Source organism: Pipistrellus kuhlii, unplaced genomic scaffold (genome assembly GCF_014108245.1).
Source record: "Pipistrellus kuhlii isolate mPipKuh1 unplaced genomic scaffold, mPipKuh1.p scaffold_m20_p_13, whole genome shotgun sequence".
Taxonomy (NCBI): Eukaryota; Metazoa; Chordata; class Mammalia; order Chiroptera; family Vespertilionidae; genus Pipistrellus; species Pipistrellus kuhlii.
In genome coordinates, this window is record NW_023425438.1 from 27,360,592 (window position 1) to 27,385,939 (window position 25,348).

The 25,348-nt window shown below is 36.2% G+C and overlaps 2 protein-coding genes across 22 annotated transcripts in view; one reads left to right on the forward strand and one right to left on the reverse strand.

The window, feature by feature from the left end:
- Positions 1-25,348, forward strand: part of VRK2 (VRK serine/threonine kinase 2) — a 93,945-nt gene that overhangs the window by 43,614 nt on the left and 24,983 nt on the right. For 3 of the 10 annotated variants that reach the window (XM_036435380.2, XM_036435378.2, XM_036435381.2), the window contains exons 9-13: positions 4,823-4,943; positions 7,260-7,318; positions 11,553-11,719; positions 17,369-17,530; positions 21,709-22,147. In XM_036435380.2, the coding sequence (XP_036291273.1) occupies positions 4,823-4,943; positions 7,260-7,318; positions 11,553-11,719; positions 17,369-17,530; positions 21,709-22,047 (848 nt within the window). In that variant the 3' untranslated portion in view covers positions 22,048-22,147. Of the gene's footprint in view, positions 1-4,822; positions 4,944-7,259; positions 7,319-11,552; positions 11,720-17,368; positions 17,531-20,133; positions 20,167-21,708; positions 22,148-25,348 lie in introns of those variants that run through there. The other 7 variants (XM_036435385.2, XM_045580761.1, XM_036435387.2 and 4 more) reach the window with 6 other exon arrangements.
- FANCL (FA complementation group L) overlaps positions 21,631-25,348 on the reverse strand; it is a 52,977-nt gene continuing 49,259 nt past the window's right edge. For 3 of the 12 annotated variants that reach the window (XM_036435391.2, XM_036435388.2, XM_045580764.1), the window contains 6 exons: positions 25,256-25,339; positions 24,774-24,819; positions 24,617-24,698; positions 23,677-23,793; positions 22,447-22,518; positions 21,631-22,145 (listed from right to left, as the gene is read on the reverse strand). In XM_036435391.2, coding sequence (XP_036291284.1) covers positions 22,110-22,145; positions 22,447-22,518; positions 23,677-23,793; positions 24,617-24,698; positions 24,774-24,819; positions 25,256-25,339 — 437 coding nt within the window. In that variant the 3' untranslated portion in view covers positions 21,631-22,109. Of the gene's footprint in view, positions 23,570-23,676; positions 25,340-25,348 lie in introns of those variants that run through there. The other 9 variants (XM_036435393.2, XM_036435392.2, XR_006741423.1 and 6 more) reach the window with 8 other exon arrangements.

Sequence of the window (25,348 nt, forward strand, 5' to 3'; positions counted from 1 at the left end):
TATTTCTTGCATGGTTTCACTTCACTATAATTTAGCATTCCAACTTACAAAATATATGTGAAATAAACTGAGAATGTGTTTTCATGTTACCAAACTTGGGGAGGTGACATGATATTTATCTTCTTAAACAATAATTCAAAAAAGGAACCCAATTTTCCAATGTCAAGGGAAGCCATCAAGTTGTTGATGTGCTCTGTTGGAGCTTTTAGTAATCAGAAAAAAATACTGTTGATTTCTATTTTTAGGTAAATGTATCTGCTGTAAATAGTCTTTGGTTGATGTATCTATCAATAAGAATTAATGAGGACACTATTTCTTCTGCATGCATAACCCAATTCTGACATTTAGACATGACTTTTGAAGTCATGACATAGGACTTGAACTCTTTGGTTGGGTTAAGAATACACATCGACCAAATGCAAGATGCCTACAGCTTTGCTCTGTTGAGTAACATGTCCTAAGCCCGCCACTGTAGTGTTTCATAAAAAACTAAGGCTTAGAATTTAAAAGGTACATTAAAAAATAAGGATTTAATATTTTCTTTGCATTGTCGCATATTGCATTCTTTCTTCCCAATGTCATTCTTTTTGAAATTGCAAACATTTGTGGCCACCATAACAGTTTCCAGCTTGTTACATATATGAATTTACAAAATCCTGAATAACAGAGATTACTAGTTAGAAACATAAAATTAAAGTTTAGATTTGTTTTGCAGATAGTCACCTTCGCCTTGCCCAGATGAGCATATTATTCAGATGCATTCTGCATTCCTATTGTCATTTCTGAGCATATAAATGAGTATTTGGGGCATTTAAACCCCGTTTGCTTGAGGCAAAAGTTTTCAAGTTCACTTTATTGTTTCCTACTAAACTTGTTTTTCTTCACACTTCATAATGGTACTCTCTGTAAGAAATAAAACTAAACAGAAAACCCTTTAGGCAAATAATCAGATTCATTTTGGGATTAACACTTGCACTTTTCTTGTTCTCTCAATTCCTCTTTCATTCCATTGGATGAATTGGGCCCAGATGATTTCACTACAGTTTGGTTTTATCAATAGAATAAGGCCCAGCTCTCTAAGGTAACTCCTCTGTTCATGTACCCTCTTGGAAGGACCATTTAACACTTTATGAATTAATGTTTTAACTAGACATAATTCTTCTTTAGAATGAAGTAGTTTGAAAGAAATAGTATCCTGAAAGGGTAGTTGTATGAAAAATTTTTGTGCTACAGTTCAGAACTCAGGATTTGCTGCTGGTTTATTTCTTGTCCAAAGAACTGTCTTTGTCTCTGTGTATCTTTTGGTGTGTTAAATTAAAATGCCTACTTCAAGTAAGTCTCTAACTATAGAAGGAGTATATGTAATGTTGTTTGAATGATGTTAAAACTAACATTGGAAGCAAAATAATTATTAGATTGAGTATGGGCTTTGGATTCTGAAAGAAGGATTTTAGTACAGAGCTATGTCAAATATTGCTCTGTGATACTGAGCAAGTTATTTAACCTCCCTAAGCCTCTGTTTTCTTACTTGCCAACAGGGTTAATAATACCTACCTTATATTGTTAAGATGAGTAACTGAGGTAATATCAAAGCAGTCAGAGCGTCTGGCACTGTAGCAGCTTCATAAATCACATCACTTGTATTTATTTTAAGGACACATTTCAGTGTCACCTGTTCCTGTCGTAAGCTTTCTAATGAAACAGAATTCAAGTTCCTCCCTGTGCCTTACTTTTCTGTCATTGTTCCTCTAGGCCAGTGGTCGGCAAACTCATTAGTCAACAGAGCCAAACATCAACAGTACAACGATTGAAATTTATTTTGAGAGCCAAATTTTTAAACAAACTTCTTCTAACGCCACTTCTTCAAAATAGACTCACCCAGGCCATGGTATTTTGTGGAAGAGCTACATCCAAGGGGCCAAAGAGACGCATGCGGCTCGCAAGCCACAGTTTGCCGACCACAGCTATAGGCAATATTTTATAATTTAGAAATGTTGAACCATTGAGAACACCACAGGCTTTTCACAAAAAGAGTCATGTACATTGCTTCATATTAATAAGCTAAATGAAAGTTAGATGCGAAATTATATTTGGAAACTAACAAGAGAGTGTAGAAGATATTATTAACCAAATTTGTTACATTCCAAGAGCACGATAGGTAATGGATGTTTTTAGGAAGTCTATGTGAAAATATACTGTTAATGATTATATTATAAATATAACTGAAGAGCTCCATATGTTACAGTAAATTATATAGAAATACAAATTATACAGAAACAAAAGAATCCATACTATATTTTAACTTTCAAATTAAATATTTTTATACTTAGACATTAGTTCTCTTCAAACATAATCAATTCTTGTTTTTATTTTCAGCATTTTACTTAATTCTTTTGAAATACAAAGGAAATAATAGGATATATGTAGTAACTATCAAAACATTCATTCAGTAATTATTATTTGGCATGTCATTTATTGTCTGATATATTTTAAAATCAATTAGATATATATGATCAATTGATTGTGTTGCACACATATTGACATATCATCTAAAATATTTATTTTTAATTAAATTAACAGATACTAAAATTACTTTTTTGTGTACAGTAGATGGAAAGAAGACCTAATTGTTGGTAGAAACTTAGCATTTAATTTCACTGAAACATATCAGTTTTCCCAATTTATTTTTCTGGGAGGGAATTTCAGGGAGGTCATGTACTTATAAACATTTTTAATATTTCATCTCATTCTTTAATGGTGGGAAAGAGAAACTATAGGATGTTATTAAATATTACATTTATTTCCATAGAACTGAATGGAAACACTGGTAAAACACCTACCTAACCTTTTTTATTGTATAATATTACAACAAAAAAAGTAAAACATTGAAAAATGTGATGATGTATTTTATTTAGGTAAGGCCAAACTGTAGTAGTGAAGTAAAGTTAACTCTTCTTAAAGGGCTATTTCCAATGAGACCAGTTTATGAAAGATTGGCTTCAGAAATCTAAATGACTTGTCATTACTGCTGCTTCGGATCAATTAATCCCTTAGTCAGAGGGCGGGAGAAAGTGACTGGAAAATTCATTCAATTTTAATTCTTGATTGTTTTTCCTCAGAGGCCTGCTTGTGTGTAGCCTGTGTCCTCCAAACAGGTGCCAGAATATAATTTTTCAAAAATTAGAGGACGTGGATTTTTTAAGTGGTGGTAATCGGGAATTGCCATAATGGAAAAGGGACGTGTGAACACATCTGTAAAAATGGAGCCATTCCATTATTAATGGGAGATTTATTGCTGAAGAAATCACTACAAAACTGTGTGGTAGAAGCCGTGTTTTTATTTTAATACGAGAGCCAGGACTCGCATTAGGACATTGTTGAAGCTCGTGCAGAAAGCAAATGGCACCCAGGGGATTGCAGCATTCTGCTAGACTGAAGGGCCTTTAATGGTCCCAGTCTCTAATAGCAGTTAAGATGGAGTGCGTGTGAGAGCTAATCTTGTCTTCTGCTTTTATAAAAACTTAGGCATAGTTACCAAAAGTAGGCGTGCTGTGTTAGCATTATATTGTTCTTAGCATTATAACTTTTAAAACTAAAAACTAAGGTGACTGAGCAATATATTAATATATATATATATATATATATATATTTTTTTTTTTTGGAGTTTATTTCATGAAAGATAAAATAGAATACCTGTTTACAGAAAATTAGAACAGCCGCAAATTACACTCAGGAGAGTGTCTATACCTGCACCGGTGAGCTTGCACGTAGTGGCAGAAATGTAAATACCAACTTGTCGTTTTGTAACAGGTTAGAATGGTTAGAAATAGTTTATTTTGTAAGATTTCATTAATATATTCATCATTATTTCAGTAAAAAAATTTTTATATATGACATGATTCTTAGGTTTCGTTGTCCATCTCTTTAAATCAGGCACTTTTTAAAATGTAAAGTTATGATGGAATTAATTTACAGCATTTATTATTGTAGTTCGATATAAACGATATTTGCTGTGGCCTAACCATGTTCTTTTACTGCATTTTATATAAAAAAGGCTGAAAGCTTCTGTTTGGCTTCAAAATTGACTTCCGGCCACTTCCACCATGCACACCATTGCCTTATCTTTCTATTTTCTACTCAGGATATTTGACCCAGAATCTTAGCTTAGTTCCGCTTAAATCTATAACGAATATTTGTGAAATTTTTAGAACCGTGTACCCAAAACAGAAGGCATATGTATCCTCCACTTTCACTAAATGGAAAATCTTAAAGACAGCCCTGGTTTTCCATCCTGCACACTAGATGGCAGTTTTGTCATATTCTTCCAACTCCGAACGCTGCTCGCGTGAGGGGAACGGAAAAGGCCATCAGTGTTTAGTCTGCACTCAAAGGGTCTCTGCATGACCAATGCAGACCCCATGGACTTCCTGGAACATGTGTTAGCAATTTAGCTGCAGACATTTATTTCTTTGTTTTACTGCTTGGCTCTTTGAGAAAGTGTTGGTGCCAGGTTATGGGTTGTCTGGATCATGTCAGAGGCCATGGAGATCAAGTTCATGTGACAGGCCAGACTGAGGAAGGATGAAGTTGGAGGAGGTGAGGAAACTGACCCTCCCTTTCAACAGCCACAAGTCACTGCCTGTCTGCGGGCTGGAGCCAAGCGCCTTGGCGTTTTAAGTTCTACTCCAGCTGAACAAACAAAACACGTTGCCCGTTTGGCTTTTTCATATTTCATCAGGAGTAGTGAAATCAGCGGCTTCTCCGTCTCTCAAAACGTGTGCTTATCCCTCCTCTCTCTCTCTCTCAACGCCGACTGCTCTAGCCCTGTCCAGACGGAGTGACCTTGAGATCCTGGGCTACTGCCTGCTGCGGTGGACCTGCGGGAAGCTGCCCTGGGAGCGGAGCCTGCAGGACCCGGCGGCTGTGCAGGCTGCAAAAACAAAGTAAAGGTTTTCACGTCTCCTATCCTGTGCGGCAGCAGGTCTGCAGGGACCCACTGGGGGAGTTAGTGTCCCATTCGCCCAACATGATCACTAAAGCAAATTTCTTAAATTTGAAAAATATTTTATGAAAAACCGAGCAGCTGACAGACATCAAATGCATTAGGATGACGCCTATGAAATCACATGTACGGGAGTGGTAATACAGAATGCAAAGCGAGGTAGTTGCTCCTTTACATGGTGTTTTCCAAAGCTTAGATTCTAGGTGGTGGTGTTTTCAAGGAAGAGGGTTTTCAAATTAGCATTGTGCACGTATATGCAGCCAGCCCGAGCTGGGTGTGACTGATATTAACAGAGAGACAGTCACATTGGGCAGACACGGCCTATATTTTTCAAGGGAGAGGAACCTACCTCTTTCTTAATCTTGTGTCTTGGAGAGAGTATGTTTTGTTTCTGAAAGAAGAAACAGTTTTTACAGGAGGCGTTTATATAAAAAGTAATCTTGCAGCCACATAAACATTTTTAATATTTCACATTCAGTTTTCCTCAGAATCTGTTAGCATGAAAATTAGGTCAGACCGAGAAGAGAGTGTGTTGCTATTTTACTATTTTCTCACTTATCAAGCCTAAGAAAAAGTCAATTGCATGTAGCACAGACTAGCCATTTTTTTTTTATTATTATATACCAAGATATGCCCAACAGTCATTATCCACAGATACTAGTATATCAGCATCGGGAAAGGCAGCAAGGCAGCTGTGTTCTCAGTAGGGCATGTTACAACAGAAGTTTACAAAAGAGTTAGCTGATTCACGTAAATCAACTTTCAGATTCAGTGTGGCACCGGTTCTTACGAGAGACAAAGGGTAGCCTGCAGATGCAGAATAACAGATTATTGCAAATATGGATGTATTGTCTACTATAAGAAATGTTTCTCCACTTGGAATCTTGATCACTCTAGTCCCTCACCCAAAATGAACACATTTATATAAATCAATATTAGTTATCACTACAGTGAGCAATGTATCCGTATTAACCCCCATGTAACTGACATTTTTCAGTCTATGGGTCAAGTCAAAACTCAGTAATGGGCATAAATAATAAACAGTCCTGGCAATTTTTCACCTCAGTTTACTGAGTTTGAATATTGTACTTTATTTCAAAGATTAGCAATTTACTTCTAATGACTATTTGTTTTTCTCATATTAAAACTTTCTGATGATTTTAGTCTGTTATCAATCTGCATACATAGATGCAGTCATTTTAGATATCTTTAATGAATGTGCCTACAGATGTATATTCAAATATAATAATAGGGGATTATGTAAAATAATAAAATGCCAATAAATATAAACTTGATTTACATTTGGGGGTCCTTACATATATTAATATCTTCATTTTGATTTATTAGTAAAACCTTTAGATCAGTAAAGCTAATATATTATGAGATGTATAATTAAGGTAAACTGTAGACATTTTCACACATCTTATTGTGTATAATACATAGTCATAATTTATTCCACTTGCTGAGGAGGCATAACACTGAATTTTCCATAAGGGCATACTTGCATATTCAACCATACTACCATATCTCCCTTATGCCTTTTATTTTCCTGACATAGGGTAGTATCGGTGCATTTATTATTGCAATTCTGCCTGTGTCCAAGTTTATGAATCACACATCCATATCAGTAATTTTCATTAAATGTTTATATTGTTGTGGCTGAAGCAACTTAAGAGAATTGCACTTGTTCAGTCTAAAAGATTGGAAATGGTTACAATAATGGTTGTTTTTGTTTATTTGTTTTTGGATATTTCTTGTTAATCAGTTTAACCATAGAATAGCATGGAACACTGCCCAATAGAGAACACTATACATAGGTAATTAAATAATTTGCCTCTCCCCAATAATAAGTTCTTGAGGAAAAATATCCTTAAAATCAACATGCATTTTTCTTCTATGTATTTTTTCTTAAGAAAAAAAATGACAGACATTGCTACTTCTTCCATTTTACACGTGTAAACTTTGAATTAAGTCCTACATTGTTTAGTTTCTAGGGGATTGATATAAGATTGGTCAGTGAGAATTGGGAGATCTTCCCCAGCTCCACTTTCCCTCTTATTTATTACTGGTGGTGAAAAAAAGGTACTCAGGTCAAGTATGGGTGACTCAACAACGCAGACTTTGGGTTTTGTCTGCTAATCAAAGCAGTGGATCACCGAATGGGAATTGCAAACAGGTTCATTGTGTGTTACTCTTTTGTTTCAGTGGGTCACAGGATCCTAAACAAATTCATTTGTGTGTTACTCTTTTGTTTCAGCCTGTTGGATGAGCTCCCTGAGTCTGTGCTTAAATGGGCCCCTTCTGGAAGCAGTTGCTGTAAGTAAATGATAACTTCTGCCTCCTCCCGTATGCTTGACAGGTCACCACATTTGTCACTTCTGTTTTACAACTTTTTAATCCACCCACTCCCATTCCTCAGGGCGGGGAGGAAACTCTCCAGGGTTACAGACGGGTTGCTGGAGCAGAGACTGTTAGGTCCCTTCTGACTTTAGGACAGGAGAACACCGCACCAGTGTTTAGGCCGCTTTCTAGGCTCTGCTGACTGAGATTTTTGTTGTTGTGGTTGTTTTGTTTTTTTTGTTTTTGTTTTTTATATACATATCTTACGGGAATCATGCCCAGGTTTAATACACAGCTTCATCTTGACTTCCTATTTTAGTTCCTCTATATGTTGTTGAAAGAAGATAAAGTTGATCTATGAAAACACGACTTTAAATCAGTAATTAAAAAAAAAATTATTAAAACCTTGAATGTTGTTAGACCCTGGGTTACACACTGGCTGAACAGCCAGCAACAAAATTTTGGATTGGCAAAAGCATGTGGTACTGGAATTTGGAGATAATATTTCATCAAATCATTTTCCCTTCCAAATTAGTCTAGACCATTTTGGGAGCTCTTTAATTTGACCTCAGTAGTAGTAAAAATAATAAATCGATTCAGAGTCACAAAAGTGCCTGCCATTTGCAATACAAGTGAGGCACCAATTTAAGCAAGTGGGTTACATTGTCTTATAGACCCTTTGGCCGTCAGGCTTGCTTTTTCTCCGAGATAGATAAGCAGAGTGAATCTTGTTCTCTGTTTATATGGGGCAGTCTCAAAGTTAGCTTTAACCTAACTTATGAAAGTGAATATGCACACTGACTCTCTAGCTAAGGTCAGACAGTGTCAATTTCCATCTGAGGGCTTAAAAGCTAAATCATCTTAAACTTCCTTACATAGCCCTTCTTTGACAAGAGACAAAGTTTTCATTTTCATAGGAAACCAAAGAGGAACAAACCAGACCTGCTCTGCCACCGCTATTTCCCAAGTCCATACATCTGCCATCTTGCCTTCTGCCCTCCCTTTGTTACTGAAGGAATCCTCATTTAGGGGATGGGTTTGAAAGATGAAAGTGTTTTGTTTTTGTAATTGCACTAAGCAACTTGGTCCAAATGCCAATATTCATTTTTGGCTAATACTTAAAAAAAAAAAAATATATATATATATATTATTGATTTCAGAGAGGAAGAAAGAAAGAGAAAGAGAGAGATAAAAACATCAATGATGAGAATCATTGATCGGCTGCCTTCTGCACACCCCCTACCAGGGATCGAGCCCACAACCTGGGCATGTGCCCTGACTGGGAATTGAGCAGTGACCTCCTGGTTCATAGGTGGATGCTCAACCTCTGAGCCACGCCAGCTGGGCTCGACTAATATTGTTATTGACATTTTCACCAGGTCATACAGTTTGTGTTTCACTTAGCAAAAAAACAAGAGACCTGGGGAGATTTCCATAAAAAATGTTTAATTGTACACCTCGTATTATCTCCTTTACCTTTCCTGTCCCTCCTGCACAAAAGGTCAGTGTGCAGTTCCAGGCCAGAAAAGAGCGCCCAGATGCCCTGGGTGGTGTAAGAGAACCTTCCATGACACTTCCACTGCTAAGGCCCGGTCAGAGGAAGAGGAGAGTGGAAGTCACGGGGGCAGTGCCAGGCCCCTCTCTTTCAGCAGTCGAGTCTATAGAACTGTTCCATAAAATGCAGATTTCTGTTTCTAAAGAACAACACGTTGAGCCATTAATATTTACTGAAGGTCTCTTAAGTTAGTTGATTGTGCTTAGGAGAATGGGTATTCTAAGCAGGGCAATTAAACTGATTTACAAAAGGTCCATTATCGAGACATTTTACAAAATAAAACAGCCAAGAAGTTTGCAGCATGCTTGCCTAACTCAGTGTAATAATAGTAGTTTCAAAAGTTTCTATCTCTTGAAATGATAGTCAGTAATGATACTTAATATTTTGCTAGCTTAAAAAGCAGATGATTCAAGGGTATCATAATTTCATACTACTCAAAGTGTTTTGTTTTATAGCTCTGGAAATATGCTAGTAAATTAGAAAGTGTACTTAATATAATAAATCCAGATCTTGAAAGGCTAACATTTAAACCAGTACTACATCACAGAAGTCTGAGCTCCAGGATTATAATCATGCATTTGTAACAGAGGCGGGTCTTTGCTTTTTCTCCCTCTCCGACCTCACTTGTACCTAGTGTTTTTCAAACCCCAGACCTGTGAAGGCTTTGCAGAACAGCTGCTCCCAGCCAGTGGAATGCCAGGAGTCTTCCTTCCATTGTCTTCTAACGGCTTGTGGTGAAAAGTGTTCCCAGCATATCCAGCTCTGCTCTCTCCATTTGGGATACTTTGGTTAATAGAATTGTAAGATATACCATACACGCTTGCCAATCTTGAAGGGCGCAAAGAACCACAGAATATTTATATTAAAATAGCAGTGAATGTAATTTAATCTTTTTCCTCCTTGATCATCCCTCCAGGAATTGGACGCCCCCAGAGGGCTCCCGCAAGCCTTAGTTATAAATATGATGGAACCCCTGTACTTGCCAGTTAATAGAAAATTGGCTGATGGAATGCTAGATAACAGATTTCATATACATTAGAGGGGGAGGGGGGAGTAAAGTAGGTTGCATAATTGCCACAGTGTCCAAACAAATAAACACATGAGCCTGACGTCCCTGGAGAATGGCTGTGGACAGTTTGGTGTGTAATGGTCACTCCCTGACTTTCATCTAGCAAAACAGATGATGGCTGTGTCTTTTGGGATTTTTCCCTGTGGGCACTGAAGCCCCGTTTCTCTGTCTTTCCCGGACCAGATTGAACAGAGGTAGGGCTGGAGGGAGGGGAAGAGAAGGCTGGAAGTCACTCCTGCCACGCTTCCCAGATACCTTCACTGTGGGTGTGAACAGCCTCGCGGTAAAGTGAGAAGTACTTGAGTCTGGGTTAGTGATACGTCTTTGAAGGGGAAAGGCTTGTGAAGACTAGTGCGTGAACTAGTCTAAACCTCCAAACGTCACCACAAACAAAGGAACACATGCCCCTTTTTAAACAGTGTATGGTCTTATCCTTGTACATAGATTGTAGATTGAAGCTTCATGAAACAGAGATGCAAAAACCACATTTGTTTTAAGGCTCTGCTATGTTTATAACTTTTGGTTACTGATTCTATTTGTTTTTAAAGGTTTGTAGTTCATATATATATATTTTTTTTTGGGGGGGGGTGGGGAGAGAGTTACCTTATAGTCCCAAGCAAGAGATGACAGTAGAAAAAAAATAAAAGTTAGCAACTCCTCATTTTTCTGCACTAAATCAGGAAGGCTGTGATGGGTTTGTATTGGGCTAGCCAGGTATGGAGGTTTGGTGAAGTCTGCAGTCAATCACGGCTGAACACATACAATTCAAGGTCATTTATAAATAAACTGCTATAATCTCAAAATCAAAGCCTTAATTAAAATTTGGAATTATTTTTTTTCCCTTTGAAACAGTTGAGAACTGCTTTCCATCGGAAAACACAGATTTTTACATTACGATTCTTTAACGGTAGCAAAATTACAGTTATGAAGTAGCAAGGAAAGTAATTTTATGGTTGGGGGTCACCACAACATGAGGAACTATATTAAAGGGTCATGACATTAGAAAGGTTGAGAACCACTGATTTGAAGTAAAGAGGTTTATAGTAAGTACCAATTGTTTTTAACTGATTTTTTAAAACCTCAACATAAGATAAAAGCATCTATCATATTACTAGGGTAGTTCTTAGAACTTGTAACCCATAAATCAAAATCACTATAATATAAAAAGTTTGCTTTCTTTAGATAAGATTAGTGATTTAGTAAGTATAGGGTGTTCCTCCCCCTCTCTCCAAAATGTAAACACATACTTAGAATAATTATAAAGGCAGTATTTATTAAAATACATTTCATTTTTAAAATTGAGCAATAAGTTGTTAGAGTATATACATTTTAGTGGGGGGGACACCCTGTATATACAAAAATATGTAAAAAAAAAAATGTTCCTCTCATCTTGTCAATCTATAGGTAACTATGTTTCAGTCATTTTTGGATATCATTTAAAAAGTGCTTTTCATTCAATGGTTTATTCTTAGTTTCTTTAGGATGTGTGTGTGTGTGTAAGAGAGAAAAATGATTTTGAAAATACTAGTGTCTTGACATTCCTTTGCCGATTATGAATGACATGTAAAAAATTTAATACTTCACAGATGAAATAGCCCAGTATTTGGTATGTGCTCATAATTTAGCATATGATGAAAAGCCAGACTATCAAATGCTCAAGAAAATTCTGAACCCAGGAGGAATACCTTTAGGACCATTGGATTTTTCCACTAAAGGAGAGTGTGTAAATGTGCGTACTCCAGACCATCAAAAAGTAAGTATCATAGTCCCTGGGATTTTATGATTGCCTCCTGTGAAGCTTGCTTCCAAGTGAGATTGTTTTAGGTTTCAAATGAGTTTGACAACTCAGTTTTTTATTTATTATATTTAATTCCTATTTCCCTTAACTCAGCTCCAAGAATTTGGTTGAAAGTTCGACGTATTGTTTCTTTCTTGCAGAAAAATAGTAGGATCTGTGGTCTGTTGTGTACTATTAAAGCAGTAAAATGGTCACTGTTGTCATAGAGATGCAACTAGGTTAAGTCTAATCTGACTTTATTTATAAGAACCTTTATTTGCTGCTTTTCTTCAGATTTTCTTTAGTTATTTCCCTGTTTTTTGCAGACCAAATTGGCCATAATTTGATGGTGAAAATAATATTCTTAGACTTAAGCAGATTATTTGTATATGCTGATATTTCTATTTATAGAAGCAATTCTTTTTTTTAAGTCAATTTTAAAAAGTCGTATCCCCTCCTTTATTCTGCTGTTTTCTGAGTCCCTCGTGCCAATTTAAAAAAAAAAAAAAGAATTAGAACTTGCAAAAGGATTAAATTTGAAACAATGCAAAAGAGTTAGGACAAACTATTTTTTAAGAGGGTGGGGAAACCTGAGACTGCAGTCAGCAACATGACTGGACAGGTTACTAAATGGCCATTTCTCCCTTGCCACCATCCACATGCAAAAAATAAAAAATAGAAGGGCTTTTTCTCCCCTCATGCGTGTATAATAAGGTAGGGTCAGGATGCCATTCATTTTTAGTGTTTCTTATGAACTTTGGATCATCACACGTGTTCATGAGCCAAGAATGCAGGATGCAAACTAACGTGACGGATAGGCTGCTGGATGAACGGTGAGTCAAGTATCTGAGCACAGATGGTTCTGATTTGCTGAATTTTGTAGCTGCTGCAACTGAAGACATAAAATATCCTTCTAGTCATAAATTAGCTCTTTGGAAGCAAAACCTTGACACCAGAGCTTTACAACCTTCAATTAGTAGGGAAAGAAGTATTTGAATGACTGTGGTATTGACATCTGTAGGCCTGCATAGTAATCATTCCTAATAGAAGAGAATATCTGTTTGAGGAGGTTTTGCATGGCTAATTAACTACTAGTGAGAATATGTAATTTTTTCATGATCTCCTGATTGTCACCTTTCTCTCATGATACAATTACATTTTATTGTAGCAAGTGCCTCACAAACCAATTGTCAGCACTATTTACTTATTGCAGAAGGCAGAACAAAAGTTCATGTTTAATAAAAAGCCACTGGATTTTGATCTTGGTAATTACGGAGACTTATTTCAACAGTTTTATTGACTTTTGTGTTTTAACACTTTTGCAACAAAACAAAGAGCATTTCCTTGACATAGTATTTCCCTTGCAATAATGGTCACCATTTAGTCTACACTAAGTAATGTTTTTCCCTTTTTTGTAGTTTTTTAGTTTCACGAACTTAATTGAAATATAAAAAAGGCCATTTTAAAAACAGATAGCTATATCCTCTGATATAAAAATTTAATTATTCACCAGAATTTTGTTTCATCAAATTCTAAGGATGTTGTGAAACCATTTTAACATGCATAAACATAAAACAGTTTTTCCAATGAGCCTCAATCAAAAATGATTTACTCTTTATTTTATAATATATTTTTATTGATTTCAGAGAGGAAGGAACAGAGAGATAGAAACATCAGTATTGAAAGTAAATCACTGATCTGCTGCCTCCTGCATGCCCCTACTAGGAATTGAGCCCGCAACCTGGGAATGTGCTCTGATCAGGAATTGAACCAGGATCTCCTAGTTCATAGGCTGAAGCTCAACCACTGAGTCACCCCAACCCAACTACCCTTTTCTTTTGATGAGAGCATTTTGTAAAAAGGAAACTTTAAGAATGAGGCAGGGGTGGGGGTCAGTGGGTAGGGAGTGATTAACTTACATGCATAAATGCATAGCCCTTGAACACAGACAATAGAATGTGAAGATCTGGGAGCTGAGGGGTGGAAGGGGTCATTGAGAAAAATAAAGAGACATCTGTAAGACTTCGAACAATAAGGATAAATATTAAAAATAACATTCTTAACACCTTACCTTCTGTTAACAATATGATCAGCCTCATTATAAAGTATGATGATTTGGGGATATATTTCACAGTATGTCAATATTTATTGGATAACGACTTTATTTCTCTAACATTTTAAATATACAAATATATTTAGTTATAGTATAAAATATAGGTTCACTATATGTGGCTAAACCTTAATTTTTATTTTTAAAACTTACAGATTTTGTGATGCTTAAAAAACGAAACTTGAAAATGTTCAAAAGCCAAGTATGACAATACAAACTGTTCTATACTTCACCCCTTTGCCCGATACAGCATAAGATAGTTTCTGTAACTGATTGTTTCCCTAACAAGTGTAATTTTAAGTCCAAAGTGAGTATTAATGAATGGCCCCAGATTTCTTTTTTTAGTCATTAAAATTTCCTTAAAAATATTACTTAATAACCTACACATGGGTCACTTAGTTATGTAACAAATTAATGAATGAACTTTGGACTTGTACTTTTTAAAGATACTTAAAAATAAGCAAATGGATCAAAAAATGAGTACTATTCTATGAATAAAATGTTTCTATCATTCAGTGTTCAAAGGAAAGATATGTTTAATTTTTTAAAGTGTTATTTCCCTCACTATAAATTGCTGTGCCTTTTCCATTTAGAATTCTTAAAAATATGTTTTGGTTAGCTATTAGAAAATAGCACATCACCATATGAACCTCAGCAAATTTTTTACAAAAAAAAAAAAAAAAAGAGGTATTTTTTTTTCAACACTAGGTTTTTACTAGGTGTCATAAACTGTTCCCTATAAAGTGAGCCTTCTTCCCAAAGTCCTCAAATGCTGTTACTGAAGTTAAAGTGGGAATGAATTTATGTCAAGATAGTAGAGACGTTGATATTTTTTCCTGAAAAGCAAATCTTTGGGGGTATTTGCCTCAATCAAAATGATGGTGTGCGTAGCTGAAATCACCCGCTAGCTGTGCTGACGGCTCCTGAGGTAGCACTGACAAATTAGAAGAATCTATCATCAGGCCTACACCAGTCTATTTATGCCATCCACTGGGATTTAATGTCCAAAACTCACTGAAGGAAACCATATTTCAGTAAGAATGCTTACTGAGGTGAGCTAAAGCTCTAGAATTCCCAAATGAGAAGGCTAAAGCCAAATTGAAAAACCAGCGTTATTGAAGTCCCAATTCAGCCCTTGCATAAGCCGTTTCTTCAGGAGCCAGTGTAGTGGATCCTTTTATCAGTTTGCCAGTAGCTCCTTCCTTAGGAGGATACCTGAATCCATAGTTTCATAGTATAGACACCCTGGGATCAGGAGCCACCCATTCTTCCTCAGTGCTTCCCCTACCCAGAGGAGTAGCTGTAGGTCAGTGCTAAAATGTTCAAGCTAATCAGATTTCAGTAAAAGTCTGTTCCCACATTCACCCGAAATTGGAGGTTCCTACAGCAGAGCTAGGAGTGACTTATTATCACTGTGGTAATTTTTCAACCTAGTTTAAATGTCTATAAAATTCTTTCTTGAACTTTAATTCTCAAAATAATTCTATTAAACTTCATGTTTATTTTCTGTATGTGAGAAGAACAAAATATAAATTCTCCATTATAAACACACTTTTTGGTATATGAAATTTTAAGGGTCCCAAAGTATTCCTGATTCTGTAGCATAGTGAGAAGTACTAGTGGAAATTTAAGTAAAAAGTACCTTGTTTGAATAGCTACTTTCTCAAAATGACACACATTTGGATAGCATCCCTTTAGATTACATGGGATGTCGAGTGTTTTCTGTATTTTTATAACTTAGAGAAAAATGTTTACTTAATCAATCCACTTCATTCTTGCCATTTTAAAACTTTCCCTAGAAATAGAACTTTGGCATAAAGTGGCTATCGTCTTGTTTAGTAGGTAGAGGTGTCCCATGGCAGCACAGCCTAACCATCCGACAACAGATCCAGCCTCACAGAGAATTGAATCTTAGACTAAATCTCTGCACATCAGAGGCTCCCAGAACAACTGTCAGACCTACCATGCCTAGCATACAGGAAGCACTAAAAAAACTCAATATGTTAACTGATCCTCTATGCCATAAAACACATTTTCCTGATGATTGGCAAGCCAGTGCTTTATTAGGATAAAACCGCACAGAGCCTTGGGAAGCTCCTTGTTTCACACTGGTGGCATGATGAGCGTTTATTACCAAGATGCAGGAGTGGCTCAGGAGGGGGATACACACGCATTTCCTCAGTAGTGTGGGAGATTGGAGTGTTGGAAATAAAGAACCCCTAAGTGATTAGGAAGCAATTTCCACTTTCAGGTTACTGGCAGGCAGTGGCTGCTTCTCTTTGAGAAGCTGGGCTCTCCGAGTGGAGGGGCGAATAAAGAAGGATGTTGTGCCCTGGCCCGTTGCTCAGTGGTTAGCGTGTCAGCCCTCTGACCGAAAGGTCATGGATTTGATTCCGGTCAAGGGCACCTATCTCAGTCGCAGGCTCAATCCCCTATCAGTGTGTCTCTCTCACATCAATGTTTCTGTCTCTGTGTCTCTCCCTCCCTTCCACTCTCTAAAAATCAATTGGGAAAAAATACCCTCAGGTGAGGATTAACCGAAAAGAATGATGTGACAACTTAGACCTAGCCACAAAACACCAGCATATTTTAAAGGGAAAGAGTGAGCACACTTGGCAATAGAAGCTAAAAATTGAGGCTACAAATGAAGGCTCTGCTTGCCCAGCCAGTGTAATTCATTCTCTATTTTGGCACTGGCTACTCCGTTATTTCCCCTCGCACTGTTCCTGCCTTCTGCCCCCTGCTTAACCCATGGGAAAAAGGTGGCTGTGCCTTCAGCTGCTATTAACAGGAAGCTGCCGAACAAATACTTCACATGAGGATCTTCACTGCGGCTTTCCATCTCCCAGCCGTACTGAGGGATCTGCGCTTCTATTTCCCTATCTGCTTCAGGGTTATGAAGAGTCAGTCATCCCCCAGATAACGGCAGAGTGTGATAAAGAAATCTCAGAAGCAAGTTTGTTGTAGAACTTAACCTCTGCTCCTGGTACACAGGCGTAGATGACATGAACTATTATTCACCTGCTTAAAGGTTAAATTACCTGTGTAAAAAAGTAGGCAACATCCTAAGCTCCTCTCACACATTCACATTAATTAGGCTCCCTTCAGTGATAGAAAAGGAAGATTCTAATTAGGAGTTTAAACTAAAAAGATATTCTGGATCCATTCCCAGCAAAGGTTAATAATGAATTCATGTGCCGTTTTAAAATGTGACAGTTTTCTGTAAAAAAAAAATGCTGTTTTCAATAAGCAAGTATTCTGCAGAGGTAATTTCCAAAGAGTGCACAACACAGGCACTGATTTTAATTGGTCTTGTCCTCCTGATGAGAAAGGGGCAGGATCTGGCCAACTACTCTTATTTTTTTCTATAACGTCCTTTTGTTGGTTTCCTCTCCATTTCTTCCTCCCCCTCTCCCCCCAAATCTTGGCAAGTTTGGAATTTTCAAGAATCTGGATAGAAATGCATTTTCTTAGGTGTCAAGTTTTCATTACCTATTGTTACTCTAAATCAACAGGTTCATTCGCAAAAGGCTGCAACAAAGCAAGTCAGTCAGATGCAAACCAGGTTCATGGAAAAAAGTGTCCATGGTGAGGGCAGTGCTGAGCCCTCTGCCACAGGGAGAGAAGTTCAGAAAGAGGAGAAGCGGACTAGATCCTGTAACAAAGAAGCCGCGCAGGTGAGAGGTGTTTTTGATTCTTTCTCCTTATGGCATACCTTCACTATGATTTCATAACTAAAGTGTTACATCAGAATATGCCCTTTGGGAATAAAGATGTCTTACTTTCTTCTGGGGGCCTAGGTTGTCTAGTTTTGTTAAATGAGAAGGGACAGTCAATGTCCTATCCAGCAGGTGAACGCAAAGCAGCCAACACCAGTTATCAGAGGAAAAGAATGACAGTGAATACATTTGCCTACAGATCTGATTTCTTCCTTTAGCCCAAGAATGTAATGAAGTGCACTTAAATTTTTATGCCATCTATGATCCATTAGGGACTCTTAATGTATTCCATACTTTTACTTTGATGCCTCCACTCTAACCCTTATAATCAAGTGTAAGTGAAGTGTTCCTGTCAGTATGGTTGCATTTTAAAATGATGTACTTTCTACATCATTTGATCATTTGGTTGGATAGTGACTCACCTTTAGCAGACGACACTCAGCCAACAGCAAATGTCTTTCCTAACCTAAACTTTTTGACAAGAGTACAATGTATTTATATCCTCAGGGAAAAAAAAAATTAAAAATACCAGAAGGGCCAATATGTTATATGATTTGTACACCATCATTTTCCCAAATGTGAAGTAGAAAAATTTAACTCCCCCACTTTCTACCCCTCACCCCTTCCCCCCAAATTGGTATATCAGGCAGTTGTGATGTTAATCACTAAACTGAGCATTGTAGTTGCATTTGAACTTCTTGGCAGACAAGGCAAAATTAGAAGCATACTAGTTAGTCATTTCATGTCCATCCAGTAAGCATACAAACTAATAGAGAGAGAGATGCCCAGGTTCCAAGCTTAGGAACTGACTCATTTATTTTCATTGGATGGCAGTGTGATGTGTGTGTGGATTTTATCACTCCAGAAAGTTCTTCCCTTTCTCAGCCAGTCCCTTCCTTCACCTTGGGGACAATCACTGTTTAGACATTTATAATTCTCTTCAGTGGATTAGTTTTGCCTTTTCTAGAATTTCACATACATGTAGTCATACAGTATGCACTTTTGCGTCTGTCTTGACTCAGCATGCTTTTTGAGATTTATCTATACTGTTGCATGTATAAGTAATTTGCTTTTTCTTGTTGAGTAGCACTTGTTTTAACTATATCATAATTCCCATATCCATTCTCTTACTAATGTACAATTGGGCTCCCTGGCTCTAGCCACCACAAATATAGTTACTATAAACATTCTGACACAAGTCCAATGGACGTGTTTTGTTTTTCCTCCGAGATGAAACTGCTGGGTTTCATTATCAGATGCATATTCAGCTTTATAAAAAGCTCAAAAATGGTTCCCATTTTATTCTTCTCCTGGTAATGTACAAGAGTTCCATCCTCCCTAACATTTGGTGTTGTCTTTTATTTTAGCCATTCCAACATGTGTCTTAGCATCTCATGGTGATTCTAATTATCACTTACTTGATGACTAGTAATTTTAAGCACCTTTTCATGTGCTAAATGCCCATTCATAAATCTTTTGTTAAATGTCTTTTCAAGTGTTTTGATCCATTTTCAGTTAATTATATTATTAAGTTGTAAGAATTCCTTATATATGTTACACATAAGTCTTGGGTCCTAGGTATATCTGTATTGTGGATATATTCTCCTTAGTGTGCAGCCTGTTAGCCGTGTCTCTTTCTAATTGTGGACAGTATTAGAGATGCTCCTCCCACCCTACCCCATCTCACTTGCCTACCTTTAACCAAACCCTTTCATCCTCCCCTCCCTTCACTCTGGCCAGCACCACACTGTTACGTTTATGGGTTATGCATATATGTATGTTCTTTGGCTAATCCCTTCATCTTCTTTCATCCACTCCCTCTTTCCCCTCCCCTCTGACAGCCACTTAAATAGTGTCTTTGATAAGAAGCAGCTATTATTTTTTAAAAATATTTTTATTGGTTTCTAAGGAAGGGAGATGATGGGAATCGAACCTCAACCTCCTGGTTCATAGGTTGATGCTCAACCACTGAACCACACCAGCCAGGCAGTATTTGTTAAAGATCAATTAACCAATTTTTTGCTTTGCAAATTTTTTTTTATTTTTTGTAATGAAGCTTTTGTCTACTTTAAGGTCACAAAGTAACTTTGCTATATTTATATATTTAGAAGGCTCATTGTTTCAGGTTTTGTGTTTGGGTCTGCAAATCATCTCAAATCAATCATGCTTATGGTGTGAGGTGGGAAATAGGAGAGGCACAGCTTTTTATGGTTTCCACATAGAACAGAGCAGGTATAGGCCGGTTCTGTCCTGTAAACCTGCTACTCCTCAGGTCCACTGCTTAGAGATTTTCTCAACGTTCTTTGGTCTGTGCATATTGTGTTCAGATTGCACCTGCTTTATGGCCAGGCTGCAATACATAGGATCCAAAAAGAGGGAGCTAGGGGTGAGACTCGTGGTTGGTTATTCTTCATGTCCTGAGGTCTCTATCCAGTCTGCCTTCTATTGTGCAACTTTCAGAATGTTTTATTAGTTTTTTTGTTTTTTTATCCAAAGTCTTTAGTTGTAATTAGCAGGATGTTTCACTTAGAATGCTCTTACTCTGTCTTGTCTGTTAACAGATGCGCTCATTTTCATTTTGAAGGCTTCACTGCGTATGGAATTTTACGTTCTTAAAGATGTTTCCACCTTTGGGTGTGTGTTTTTCTTGTAAGAAGTTAATGATTATTCTTATTGATCCTGCTTTTAGATTTTTGGGGTGGGGAGGGGGGGCGGAGAGGGGGAGATGGCTGTCTTGTATTTATTCTGCTTGGGTTCATTGAGTTTCTTTTATCATTGGATTGATATTTGTCATCAAACTGAAAGTCAGCTATGATTTCTTTTCTGCCTTAACCCCTCTTAATTTCTTCTTCTAATAACCAAATATATGCAGCTGAGATTGTTTTATCTTTTCTAACAGATAACTGAAGCTTTGTTCATTTATCAAATCACTTTTTTATGTTGCTGTATTTCAGTTTGGATATTGTTTTGCTGGGTCTCTCATTGATTTGCTAGATTTAAGAGCTGATTTGACAATGAAGTTTTCATATTTTTCAGTTCTACAAGTGCATTATATTTTCTATTTCTCTGCTGAGTCCCCAGTCTGTTCAGTAATTGTGCCTAATTTTTCCTTTAAGCCTTTGCGCATATTTATGTAGATGTTTTATTATTTGATAATTCTACCATCTGACTCATATCTATTTCTTTCTCCTAGATATGAGTCAAAATTTCCTGCTTCTTATGTGTAGTCAAGTTTTATTGAACATTCTGGATGCTAAGTTCTTGAGAGTCCAGACTTGATTAAATAGTTTTGAATTTTGTCCTGGCAGGCAGTTAAGTTATTGGTAGTTCAACTTGATATGTCCTGACTTCTGTTTAAACTTTTATAGGCTGCCCTATGATAAAAGTCATCTTAAGTTGTAGTCTAAGTTGGTACCTGTATTTTGTCCAACTTGATTGTTGTATTAATTTCATGGGATTTCAAAGCAAGAGGAGAAATCTGATCAATACCCGATTACTCATGGTCAGAATTAGAAGGGGTGCTCAGAATGCAGTTTGATAGAATCACTTTTGTCATATTGGGCTAGGATATATGCTGTAAGGGGATGTTCTGAAATTGTAGGCCACTATCCCTGGCCTTTAACCAGTAGATGCAATAGTACCTCTTCTCAGTTGTAACAACCCAAAATATCTTCACAAATTGCTGAATGTCCCTGTGGGACAAAATTTGTGAGGATCCAAGAGGATCGGGCCTAAACGGGCAATCGGACATCCCTCAAGGGGTCCCTGATTGGAGAGGGTCCAGGCTGGGCTGAAGGACACATCCCTGTGGATTTCATGCACCAGGCCTCTAGTTATTATAATAATTATCCAACACCTATAAGATTAAATCTTTTTTGTCTTGCCAAAAAATTCAGTTTTTATATTCTATATTATTTTTGGGTTAAGAGATAGCTTACTTTCTGGTTTAAAAGAATCAATAAAATTAATCAGATTTGACTGTTAGATGCTGGTAAGTACTTTATAAACTCCTAAAATACAGGATCTAAAAAAACAACTTCTCAGGTAAAATAAAGACAAAAAGTTTATTTAGCATGAGTATACAAAATAAATACTGGATAATTCAGATCTAACACTAAATATATCTTTTCCCATAGGAAAGCACAAGGAGAAGACAAAAATATTGTGAGTTGCAAGAATTTTTGAATGAAGTAAAAAGTTCTCCACAAAAAGAGAGCTTTATGCAGTTCCCAAACTCATTTTATGAACCCCATCAAGATCCTACCCATCCAGATACATTCAAGTCCAGATGCCCATCTTGGTACACGTGCACTTCCACAGCTGGTATGGAAGTCACAGACTTAAGTTCTACAGGATTTTGGTCTGCAATTTCCCAGTTTACCCTTAGTGAAGAGGCAAAAGCAGACGTATATTATTATGGCTTCATCATTCTTTTACTTTTGATGTTAATGGGTCTTGCTTTATATTTTCTCTGAAGATATTGAACAAAATCCTTTTGATAGCTTTTAGTTATTCACAGAAATGTTACGTTCTTATTTTAGGGCTTTCTCCCAGACATTTTCAAGGTAATTGGCTTTAAAAAAAAAAAAAATACATTTTAACAAAGTTTGTGCACATTCTAAAAAAACATTAAAAATTGCTTTTATACAAGAAATGGTGTCATGATATAGTTTGGAAAATACTTTTCTAAAGTTTCAGATCCCCAGAAAATTTTAAAATGTTACTCCAAAAAAGAGGGATTACCTCCTCTTAGGATCAAAGGAGCAATCTGATAATTAATGTATCTTAGAAAGTTTTAGAAAAGTTTACATAAAGATATCTTCTAAAACACATAACTAAACGCTAAGGATATTTTATGAAATGTGATAGCTTACCTTACTACAATATGGACATTCACCAAATAAAATGTTAAAACTCTGTCGACTAGTCTGCAGTCCTCTCAACCACTGAAGATATTAAAGAGAAAGGAAGCAGTGTTAGCATGATTACAGATAATACCAAAAAAATTTTACTTTCTTAAATCTCTTTTGCAAGAGTAAGGGGAATATTTTCTGAGCCAATGTCAGACTACTAATATGTGGAATAACAAGGGAAACCAACATGGATTTCCAGGTTTATATCCAGTGCTGTATAACTAAATTATGGACCCCAGTAAGATTTTGATGAAAATTATCTTTTCTATCCCGGAAACAGACAAATAATGCATATGGGGCTCACAGATCTGCCTAAATACATTAATTGCAATTTAAGACCTAATGTGATGAAAGATACGATAGGCTCTTGAAAAGTTAAGTCTTAATTCTGGTGTTAATCACCAATAGTGGGTTAATTCTCAAAAATTAGTTACAAGTATCAGTTCATTTTTAAAAACTGAATAAATTCATTATTACAAAAGAAAACACATGTTCCCTTAAGAGAATCCCTATAATTAGAACTGATATGCTTTTTAAATAAGGTAAACTGACATCTCTAACTCAGTTACCCCCTGTTAAAACCAGGTAGTAATACTATGGAAGACTTAGAAAATTGAAAGCACCAAAAACTGCTAAGTGGTTTGTATGTAGATGCACATATAGTTTAACATGAGTCAATTGTGCACTAAGATGAATGCTATACAGAGCAAATGATGAGAGACAGGAATAAAAGCAGACTTCAATATAGCAAATAAAATGTCACTTAAAAGTGTTGTGAGATACTCGGATCACAAAATGTGTTCTCATTTATCAAACGTAAGATTTCATTTACTCTATACTTAAATCTAGCCTAAAAAGTAATAGGTGCTCCTTAGTGCTAGTTCCCCTTCACCTTATTGCCACTACCACTCCCAACTAGGTGAGTTAATAGTTTGCAAGTGGTTACATGAGGTGTTTCCGGAAAGATTCTAGTGTACCATCAATTTAATTTATGTGTCAATAGGAGTCCATGAATGTATTCTGGACATGATGAAAAAATGAAGCACAAGGACATCTGGAATGAACTAGTAGAGTAATGCAGGAGCTAATGACAAAACAGGAGATCATATTGAAATAGATTTTTAAGTCTAAATATTTCAAATTTATATTCTTTGTTGTGTTAGCTGAAAAAGTGTCTTATTTTTATTTTACCTCATATAAGCATATTTGATGGAAAGGCTGTCCACACTGGGAATAATCACACACTTGATCAGGAATGGCACCATCAAGTTGATAGGCATAACAAATTCCACAATCCATAGAAAAATCCTTCAAAAGAAATATTTATAAGTGTGTTTAAAACTTACAAAATAAGATGAGACAATGAATATGGTATAGATAATATTAAATTTTTATAATTATAGTTTTTATAAAGGTAACTATCACTATATTATAGAAAATAGTCACATTACTATTTAACACTTAAGAAAAGCTATTTGTATTGTATTCATCCAATAAATTATACACATGGGTATATATTTAAAAAAAAAACACAGATTCTGTTTATTCTCTCACAACATGTTTGGGCTTAAGTAATTTTCCCATATTGTACATCAATATACACTCAAGTATGTAAAAACAGGAACTAATACTAACTGAACTTCGAAATTGTGTTAACTAAAGGAAAAAGACAAAAAAAAAAAACACACTTTAGTGTTCTACAATTTAGTAGCTTTGTCAAAAATCAATTCTAAATTTATTTGCAGTGCAGACTTGTCTGTTCAGTTTTGAAAAACTGTACTGCTATCCTTAAACACATATTAAGCTAATCAGAACTTCATTTCAGTCATCCAGAAGCATACAGTATAGAAAATCCAAACATTTCATTAGCTACTTTGGACCTTTGCCTCTATTTTTAGTAATAAAGATGTCTGTCAGTCAATTTACTGTTACAAAGACTATGAAAAATACACATAACCATCAGTCGAAGGTTAACAAGTTCTTTCATGCAACTTGCTTGCAGTTCAGAAGTCTGTTATAATATTCTTCCAATTCCCTCACTTTCAACCTCATTTTTCTCTGGTGCCTAAAAGAACTTTTAACTTTCATTCTTCAACACTATTTGGGATATCAAAGCAATGAAAACACTTACAGATTTTTCTAGGACAGCACGAGCTGGGAAATCAATTTCTAAAACATCTTTCAAATTTTGTAATAGAGTATTTTCTGGATCCCTGAAAGCATAAATTTTTTTTAATTAAATTTGTAACGTCATAGAAAAGTAATAATGCTATTGCAAAGATACCTACCACAAATGTATGTTTCTGCTCAGCTTAATTCCCAGGGGTTTCACCACTTCAGATATTTAAAGAAATAAAAAGTTTAATAATTTAGAGGTTGCTGTTCTTATTTTGTAAAACCACATTTGGCACAAAATTTGTTTCCAACTTAAATTGGCATACAACACTGTTTTAGGTGTACAACATCATGATTTGGCACATGTACATATTGTGAAATGGTACCACAAATTAATATCCATTACTAGATATTTTTTTCTTAACATGAAAACTTTTAGAGATCTCATAGTAACTTTCAGATATACAATATAGTATTAACTACAGATTTTGTTTTACTACTGCATTAGAAAATAAAATATTAAAAACAAAAGTATGCAGTTGAAATGAGGTTTTCATTTGAAATAATTCCCCCTAATATTTTAGAGTAATATTTTAGCAGTAGTAGACAAGGATTTTATGATTCTGTTAAAACACTTGAACCTGAGATTGCACACCATGGTCAGCACCAAGGAAGCAGCACTCGGGAAGCATGGTGGGGTGCTTGGGGTCCACCTCGATGTGGATGGAAGCATTGTTCCCTAAAATAA